The 9626-nt window shown below is 45.5% G+C and overlaps 1 protein-coding gene across 4 annotated transcripts; it reads right to left on the bottom strand.

Moving 5' to 3' along the window:
• Positions 1 to 1435: 1435 nt before the first annotated feature.
• On the bottom strand, positions 1436 to 7806 carry CMTR2 (cap methyltransferase 2). Of its 4 annotated transcripts, none has more exons than XM_010396678.4 (2): positions 7629 to 7806; positions 1436 to 5041 (listed from the first exon to the last, which is right to left on the bottom strand). In XM_010396678.4, exon 2 carries the CDS (start codon positions 5020 to 5022, stop codon positions 2707 to 2709), a length of 2316 nt encoding a protein of 771 aa, XP_010394980.3. In that variant the 5' UTR covers positions 5023 to 5041; positions 7629 to 7806; the 3' UTR covers positions 1436 to 2706. The 4 variants fall into 4 exon arrangements, with proteins under 4 accessions (XP_010394980.3, XP_039414221.1, XP_039414223.1 ...); XM_039558287.1 differs by lacking the exon at positions 7629 to 7806 and adding an exon at positions 7284 to 7595; XM_039558289.1 differs by lacking the exon at positions 7629 to 7806 and adding an exon at positions 7119 to 7170.
• Between the last annotated feature and the right edge of the window lie 1820 nt (positions 7807 to 9626).

Here is a 9626-nt window from a genome sequence, read left to right as displayed (position 1 = left end):
CAGAGGACCTGACACAAGACAGAAAAAGGAAATGTGTTAAATAGCTGCTCAGCCAGGGAGAAAGCTAATTTGGTTTGGGCTCAGTGCTTTGTCTTTGCTTTCAACACCGACTATTTAAACTCAAAGACTGCCAGCCATGCTAGCATATTAAGATCTATCAAAATTCAAATAAGATGCATAATCTAAATAATGTAGTGTATAAATTGACTTTAAGGACTGAAGAAGTTGCATATGCAGCTTTTAAGGTCTGCAGCAGCAAAAGGAAGACATCCATATTTTCCCTTTACTTTCCAATCTGCCATTTCATGTCTTTAGGCACTTTTTTTATACTATTATATTGGGAATGCAAATATTTCATAAAACTTTTTGTAAGCTTGAATACAATTCTGAGCATTTACATTTCCCTGTAATTCAGTAAAACCATGAACCCATTAAACAGTATTTCTACCAAAATCAACCTGACAATCCCCATAACAAGCACTTCTGACCCAGACTCCTGTTTCAATGATGCTCCAAAGTCCTCTTATCTTGTTTTGACATTAAGAGCCAAAGCCAAAGTATTAAGCTTCACTGAAGCCAAGAGAAGCAACGCTGTCCTGCAGTTCAGCATCCATTCAACTCCTCTTCTGCATAAAGATTTCCCCAAAAAACCCCAACTAGCTGTAAGGAAATGAAGGTATCATAACAGGATCCATTTCCTGTATCATCTCACACATCTAGGACACAGAATGATTTTCCCCAGCTCTCTAATTTGGTGCTCACTTCCAAAGAGAAAGGCAATGAAAAAAAACACATTAGCATTAGTAATTGCAATCAAAATGAGTTAGCAAGCAGTGTCCAGCCAAATTGGATAGCCAACCCAAAGACATTCACCTGGAACCCCTGGCAGGGCAGCAGAGCCAGCCCTGAGGAATAAGGCACACAGCTTTTTCTTAATCACACTGCTTGGTGAAGGCAAACAATTAGGATGAGAACATTTTGATAACAATAAATAATAGACTTTGCAGACAAAAGTACAGCGTATAACAACCTTGTCCTACCATAGCAGTTGTCACAGCCAGGAGAAATAAAATATCCTTAAGACAAGATCTTTGCTGCTAAAAGTTACAGCAACCACGGAGAGGGACATGGACTACAATGCTCAGTGACAAGGCCAAGGCAACTGTGTTGAGGCCTCCTCCAGTGCTTTGACCACATCTGCCAGTGGAGTCTCTCTGAGCTGGTTAAAGAGAGAAATGAAGATCACTTTACCCTTCACTCATTAAGGATGGATCCACATGGCAAGATGAGAAAAGCCTGGCAAAAAAAAAAAAAAAAAAAAAAAAAAAAAAAAAAAAAAAAAAAAAAAAAGAAAACGAAAACTAAACCTCCCCAAGCCCCCTATTGCATTTCATTGATTTGTTCTATGTTTGGTAAAGAAACATGTAAACAGAAACACTGAAAACCTAAAATAAAAGGCTTTATTTACTCCAAATAACATTTGTTTTCCTTTCTTTTTTAAAAATGTCTTTTAACACTTACAACATTTGTCAGTAAAATGAAAATATACAACAGCCATGTAAATCAACATCTTTTCTTCTACTTCAAAAAATATATCATCCTTCAAACTAAAAGCACATATGGATTACTTACAACACGAAAGCTTAATGGCTGTACAACCCTGAGGGCTCCCACACAAACATGAACACACTTGTGTGCACAAGAAAGGCAGCACACAACTGGCCAACTGTTTGTTCAGGTGGTAACACCTCAAAGCCTTTGTTTTAAGGATTTTTAGCAAGGAAATGCTGGCAAATCACAGCAACCTCATGTTATATGAGCCTCTCATGGCTGGTAGAAGTTTCCTGCATTTAAATGTCTCCTAAAGGTTCTGCTCGTTATAAGCCTAAGTGTCTACAGCCACTGGATAATTCTTTTAGCAAATTTCATTCTTGAGAATTGAGCTCAGCTTTGGACCCATAAGAAGTCACAAGAGAGGGCTTGATGGCAATCCAAACTATTGCCTGAAGAGTAAGCAATGAACAGCCAGAGGTTGAGCGCTTCTCTGGCATAAACAGCTCCATTTGATCCTTCTGTCAAGTGACTGAAGTGCACAAAGAACTGGAACTTAGGATATCAGCATGGCATTCACAAAACAGCTGCAAGAATGAGATGGAGAAACCATCATCAGGCTTTGGCAAGGAAATTTTCATCTCAGTCCTCACTAACTGAAGTGCTAAAGAGGCTGATATTCAAAGGCTACAAGGTGAAAATTCAGAGGCTCTTGTTTAAGAGTAATGGTAAATGGGGACACGTACCAATAAACACCACCATTCCATACCATCCAAAATGGTAAAGCAACTTACACAGGATTTCCCTCACATCACCATTAAGAATTATACCACCTCTAAACTAAAGGGATGTCAAAAGACAGTTTTTAAGGATGGCGACAGGAGGCTCTGAGGCTTAGGCTCAATCGTCAGCCCTTGCTTCCACTGAATCAAAGATTCTGTGTTACTCCACATCCTAAAACACCCAGCTCAGTGGCCAGAAATCAAGGTCTGGTTTTCTTTTCTCCTATTTCCTACATAGACAATACGGTGCAACTAGGATTGATAGCTCAAAATATCTTCCCAGCACTCTCAATGTCACACCAGTTTTGCATTGTTACCTTCACAATAACAACACCTTCTGCCTGCCTGTGAAACAAGGTCTAGCAGCAGCAACTCACTCAGTTTTAGAATTATTTTGAAGTGGAATGTCACTAGTCATTTGCTGCTGCTGAGCTTGCACAATCAGGTGGAGCTGTCTCTTTGCAATGGCTGTGTTTAAATCCCACAGAAACTCCAACAGCTTGCCCTGGAGGAGAATCTCCATGGGCACGAACTGCAGAACCTGCTGGGGAGAGTCTGTGTCCAGCAAGGAGCTCAGCAGTGTATGCAGATGCTGCAGGTACTCCACAACCGGCGCGGGGAGGCCTCGGTAACCAACGCACAGCAAAGCAGCGCCGCTCCTCAGGGGCTCCCGGGAGGTTGGACATGCAAATGTGATGCTCCTGAAACAGCAGTGCAGGATGAAGACCAGGCCAGCTGTGAAGCGTGTCAGGCAGGAGAGAACAGGCAAAACCAATGCATCTCCCACTGCCAGCTGGGCCAACGAATGCAGAACACACTCCAAAAGCTGCTGCTGGTACTTGGGTTCTCCATCATAAAGCAAAGAGAAGCTGAAAGTCAGCAGCGTGGCTGAGTCCATGGGCTTTATTTCCATGCTGGGCTCGCTTTCTGTGTCACAGAGGGACGGAAAGCCCACGACAAGGCACTTGAATTGGTCACTACAACTTTCATTTAGAACTTCCTGATGGCACCTGGAAAGATCAGACACTTTTGCCAGTATGAGTTCCCCAGTAAGAACTTCACAAGAGTGACAAGGCTGCAGCATCGATCTGCTTTTCAGTCTCCCCCGACCCAACTCCTTCATTGCTTCACTAAGATTTTCCAAGACCTGAACATCACAAAATGGAGAACACTTTACCCTTGGCAATCTTTTTCCTTCCAAAATGTACCAAAAGCTACATTCAAGGTTAGAAAGTGATCCTTCTAGGATGCACATGTTCCCAGCATTATTTAAACTATGTTCCTCAGTGCAGTGACTAAAATAGCCCTTTGCCACTTTATCATTCCACGTCAGGGTTTCCATCATTTTCCTTTCATTGTATGTACTAAAATACTTGTTTCTTTGCCCAAACCACTTTGCATTCATGCTGCAACCAGCCTGGGATTTCTTGACAAGCCAGTTATTTCTGCCAATGGGTTTCACGCGAAACCTTTGCATGAAGAACTCTACTGCACAGTCTCTTAACTTGTTCAGTTTCATCTGCTCTGCTTCTTCCATGCACTCAAAGAGACGGATGTTCTCAGAGATGGTCTCTACCTGGCACTTGTGGAAGAACGTGCAACACTCTTCATGTGTTTTAAGGAATGATTCTGGTAGTGCATGCTGGGGGAAAAGGGCTTTGTTGACTATTTCTGTTCCGAAGTTCTGTGTCATTTTAGGAAGAAGCAGATGAAGGCTTTCTCTGCCCATATAGCGAAGACAAACCACGTAGGCCTCTGAGTTTCCAGCTTTGCTGGTGGCTGGTTTAAAGACATGGACCTCCTCAAAAGAGCAGTTTAGCAGAAAGAGCAGATTGATAGAACAGTGTTCAAACAGAGTGAACATCTTCAAAACAAAGGATCCTCCAGTGCCCAGGATCATTAAAGCAGTGACTGTTTCACAGTAGTGAAGGGGTGAGACGAGAGCTTCCTGCTCACCTGGGTTTCCCTGGCAATCAAAGCTGCCATCAGCAGTTACCAAGTGGACTGTGGTCATACTGCTCACAAAGTTCTGAAGTCCTGTTAGATGTCTTAATGTCATCACATCCCCAGTGTTATCTGGGCCAAAGTACCACCACGGTAACGTATTTGCTATCAGACGGTCATCCATGATCATCATAAGGGTGTCATTGGCTTCATGATACGGGTTTAGAGTATTAGCTACCCAATTCCAATGGCAAGGGACATGGTGGGACTTCAAGTAGTGGTTAAGGCTGGCTATAAAAGCTCCAGGTGCTTCACAGAGGTGGACAGAATTCAGTTCTCCGTCCTGAAGAGCTTCTTTGGGGAGAAGAGAAAAACTGCACAGGATCTCATGAAATTTGCACCATGCCTGGGTACAGAGCTCAGCACTCACAGATTTCTTCACATGAGATATTATTTTCCCTGCTTTATTGGTAAACGAGGTGTGCTGATGCCAATCCTCCAGGTTCTTATCACTCAGTTGGTTCTTCACTTCATTCATTGAGTCCTTCAGAGCCAGGAGTGAGTGAAATTCCATGTGATCACATGTAAAAGCATTGCTTGGATCTGGCAGTTTCCATTCATCATTCACTGGCTTAGCATAAGTAAACTTCTTCGCAAAGAGCTTCTCAATTTCAGAAAGAATTTCAGGACTAAACTTTTCAAGGTTGGTCTTCTGGTCAACATAAGGCTGCTTACATTTATCCATTCTTGGGTGGATTCACAACCTGGACAACAGCAGGGGAGAAGAAACTATGTCATTCCAATCATACCAGTATATAAATAGGAAAAGCTTTTTATAAAAAATAAAAATGTATCCTGCTTAACCTCTGTATTCCAGAACAGGAGAGAAATGCTTCATGGACTCATACACCACTGAGGAAAGTAAGTGAGGGCTACCCTAAATAAGGCCATTTGGAAATCAGGAAGGTCACCAGTTCAGTTGCCCTTCCTGCTATTTACCCAGCAAGTGAAGAAGAGTTGGCTGGTGCTTGACCCTTTACTGACTCTGAATACTCTATTTACTTTATAGGTATAAACACTTAAATACAAATCTCTCTCAGTCACAAGAGAGAACACACCAAGTGTTCTCCAAGTTCAGAAAGTGGCTCAGAAATCTTATCACCTGATTATGGCAGTATCTATCTGAGAGCTCAAAGTACGGAGGGTGGGGTGGCCACAAGTAAAGGCAGCTTTGAGAGGGAGCACAGCTACTGCTCCTCCAATTTCCGAAGTGGGAACAACCCTCCCACCTCTTCCACCAGAGGCAGCATGATGCTGGGGGACCCCCTCATTGGCACCCTCGAGAACTGCCCCTCAGATGAAGGGCCCTGGAGAGATGTTGGACACCAGGCTGTGAGAAAAACCCCTCTTCTCTGCTCAGCATTACTGCTCTTTGCCAGATGCAAAGCCTTATGCCTTCCTTTAATGACTGAAAAAATTGTGATACTTTTGAAGTGAAAGGACTTGGTTGCAGCTGTGGTCAATGGGAACGTGTGCTTGATGTTAAAGAAGAACGTAGTGCCAAGTGTTGTGCTGCGAGTGGGTAAAGGCTGACAAATAAGAGCACACTCCACACAAAGCTAACAAGGCTGCTGCCATCTGCTCCACCGCTCAGCACAAAGCACACACACGGCACAAGTGACAGGCACTAACCAGAAATCAGCCAGCCAGCAATTTATTCCAAACTAAAATGTTCATTTAGGCAAAATAATTCAACCAAAATTACCACCCGAGATAGGAGATCTCTCAGCCTATCATTTTAACCATCCCCCAAACCCCCCCCATTCTCTCAAAAGCAAAATACAATGACCTTAAGTGTTACATAACATTTCAGTTTGAGAAAATATTGGATTAAAATTGAAAGAGCTGAAAAACTTTGGAAACTGGCCAACCTCAGCACTTTACTCTTCCCCTTGAACCCATGCAGTATCTTAGGCCACAGCCCACATCTGTCTCCCCTTAATTACCATCAGCCCTCTGAGGAGAGGCACATGGTCACACACACAGCTGAGGTTTCATCTTGCCTTCCCCCAGTTCAAGGCCTTTCAATGGGCAGGTTTAATTTCACTGTCCTCTATGCAGATATGCTCTGGCTTTAATCTCATCTTTTCTCATAGGATGTTCTGGGGGAGGAGGAAAACTGAGAGAAACACAGACCACTGTGCCCTGGACTAGTTTATTTCATTTTAAACACCAACTCTGAGTACGGGCTTTTAATTACAGCTCACCCCAGTTACTCATAGGAGAGGTTTGGGTTGGAAGGGACCTTAAAAGACCATCTCATTCCAGCCCCCGTGCCACGGGCAGGGACACCTTCCACTAGACAAGGTTGTTCAGAGCTCCATCCAGCCTAGCCTTGGACACTTCCAGGGATGAGAAAGCCACAGCTTCCCTAGGCAAGCTGTATCAGGACCTTACCACCCTCACAGGGAAGAGCCTCTTCCTAACATGTAATCGAAATCTCTCCTATTTTCGTTTAAAACCGTTCCCCCTCACCACTCCCCCCCCCCCCCCGGGCCCATCTGCGTGTAAAAAGTTACTCTCCCTCTTTTGTGTAAGCCTCCTTTAAGTACTGAAAGGGACTCTAAAGTCTCCCCGGAGCATTCTCCAAGGCTGAACAACCCCAGCTCTCTTAGCCTATCCCAGAGGTACTCCAGCCACAATACTAACAAGTTCAACCCTAAATCCAAGCTCACTCAGCGCATAGCAAGAACAGGCAATCGCCTGCTTTTTCATCATCATTTCCAGCCCCATTCCGGCCGGGACCGGACTCTGGGCTCGCCCCACTGCGCAGCTCCTCACCCATCCCCGCGCTCCGCTTCCCGCCCGCCGCCGCAGCGCGGCCCGGCCGCTTCCCTCCGCCCCGGCCGCTCGTAGCGCTGCGCCCGCCCGAGGCGCCTCCCGCGCCGCCCGCTCCCTACGCGAGGCCGCGGCTGCAGCACGGCCCAGAGCCGCTCCCGCTCTTACCCGGCGGGAGCGCGCCCGGCCCGGCCCCTCGCCCGCCGCCCGGCACGCCCTCTCCTCGGGCGGCACCGCCCTGGCCCGGGCCGGGAGAGTTCCTGCGCGGGGACTTTGCCATCAGCACGGGGCAAGGTTCGCAGCTGGGACGGCGGAAGGGCAGCGGAGTCCCGTGTGCCCCGTGAAGGCTGCACAGGCCGGGCAGGCAGCAGCGCGGTTAATCGGCTCCATTTCCTAAACAGGAGCTTAAGAGCGGCTGCTTCTCACGAGGAAAGGGGCGCAGAGGAGCCGCCTCCCAGCAGCGGGGCAGCCCAGCAGGACAGCATTGCTAGGAGTTACCCATGCAGCACTTACCACGCGCTAACACTGACAGGTTGCTCAGGAGGAAAAGAGGAGAAAAGCTTTGTTGGGATGTGTGGCCACCCGCTGGAGAGGGAGGGCTGGGGCTCAGCGCCCTGTGTGTTTTTCCCCCGCGCCCTGGGCTTCCTGCCCTGGGAGCCTGAGCCAAGCGCCATTGTCTCCCAGCCCTGCCGAGGCCACGGCTCAGCACACGCTGGGTCTCCGGAGTCAGCAGTGATGCTCCTCCAGAGCTTGCTTTGCCGTCTGTAACCCACAAGGCAGGTACTTAAGAAGACTCTTCACATAATAACTCACTTTGCTGCCCTTTCTAAATCCCCAGGAGACTTGCTACACCCAGCTTGGGTTAGCAGGAGGCAAGAGCCTTGAAATATTAACAGAGTCATAATGAGCATCACCAAGCATCCATTGCAGCATCCCTGGCAACATGCAGACACATTAGACAGCAAAACAGCATCTAATCTGCACACGGAAGCAGGAGGGTCAAAGCATATTCATTATTACAGTAGACAGCAGGTGCAAGTTGCTCCCCAGACTTTAAATATTGTGGGGATTTTCCTATATGCAGGTTCAGGAATGTGGCACTCACCAGCCCTTGTGGGAACAAATAGTCAACAATGGAACATGAGTAAGCAGAAATCCTTTTGCTTTAATACCAGGCTTCCTGCTATTCATTTTTGCACTCTCACATATTCTTCATGAAGCTCAATCCAGTCCTAAGCCAGAAGTAGTTTTGGTACAGAAATTCAGTGCTATCAGAACTAGGCACTCCAGAACTGATAACTTGGGAAAATTTTGCTTGAAGCCCAGTAACTGAAAAAAAACCCCCTTTACATGTCTATCATGAGGATATAATAAAGTATACATAAGTGATCTTTTCTCCTGCTCTAGGTCCATGAGAGAATTTATATGTTAAAGTCATAACTGAACACAGAGATCTATAACCAGACAACTTTCCTCCCCTCTTTTAAACTACTTGCTTGTTTTCTAAAATGAAGCTAAATTACTACAAAATAGAAAAAATTGTAAGTATAGAAAAAGCCCAAACTAAAACTCTTTAAATCCCTTGGGGGGGGGGGGGGGGGAAGAGAGAATGTATTTTTCAAGCCAAAACTGTCATATTGACCCCTAATAGTGGTGTAACAAAAAGGTACATACTAGCTACCTCATCAGAAAGAAGTTTCACCTAATGAGAAAGAGCTGAGGTGCAGATGGAAGATTTCTATGTCTGTCTCAATGCCTCTTCAGCCTTTGACTGGCCCATTGGAAAATCACCTTTATTCAACCAACATCTTTGGCTATGTAAAAGTAGAGCGAGAGCTGGGGCAAATGAATGAAAACAGATGGGCAGCTGGTGAAGTGAGGAGCTGAGAGTGTGGAGCTGAGGATGTGGTGGATTCTCCAGTGCCTGGTCTGGTCTCTCTTGATTGTACAGGGCACACAGTAATGGCATTGCTAAAATCTTGTCATTAGCTCATGAGAATTTAAAGTTAATGGGCAGGTCAAAGATATGTTACAGTCTGAAATGTTTGTGTCTTGCATTTGTAATATCTCTGATATCTCCAGTGGTGCTGTGATGTTTTGTTTGCCTTCCTTTCGTTGTTTTTGTGTGCTCACACACCAGCCACAAGGTTTACACTGACTGACTTCTGTGGGCCATAGGTAATTAAAGCATAGAGTTTAAGGGTTGATTCTTTAAAATTTCTTCTTAAATACATCACTTTTCACATGTTCTTGGGTTCTTGAGTGTTTGGATAACACTACCAAGAGGACAGCTACAATTCAGCTAGTTGGGGAAAGTGGAATGTAAGCAAGACTTGACCTTTGCATTTCTACCCTGCCAGGCTTTTACAGTAGCTTGCAGCTTCTCAGTGTTACACTCCCCAGGACTCCTGAAGATAAGGCTCTTCCAAATCACAGGAGAGAACAATTCATCACTGAGCACATGACAGCACAAGAGTCCTAGCTAAAATAAATGTGATTGAATAGCATGCT

The sequence above is a fragment of the Corvus cornix genome, chromosome 11 (assembly GCF_000738735.6).
Source record: "Corvus cornix cornix isolate S_Up_H32 chromosome 11, ASM73873v5, whole genome shotgun sequence".
Classification (NCBI taxonomy): Eukaryota; Metazoa; Chordata; class Aves; order Passeriformes; family Corvidae; genus Corvus; species Corvus cornix.
Note: the sequence above shows the minus strand (reverse complement) of the source record. Positions and strands in the feature narration are given on the sequence as shown.

Coding starts and splice junctions, on each gene's coding strand:
- CMTR2 (XM_010396678.4), bottom strand. CDS start 5,022: ATGGATAAATGTAAGCAGCCTTATGTTGACCAGAAGACCAACCTTGAA.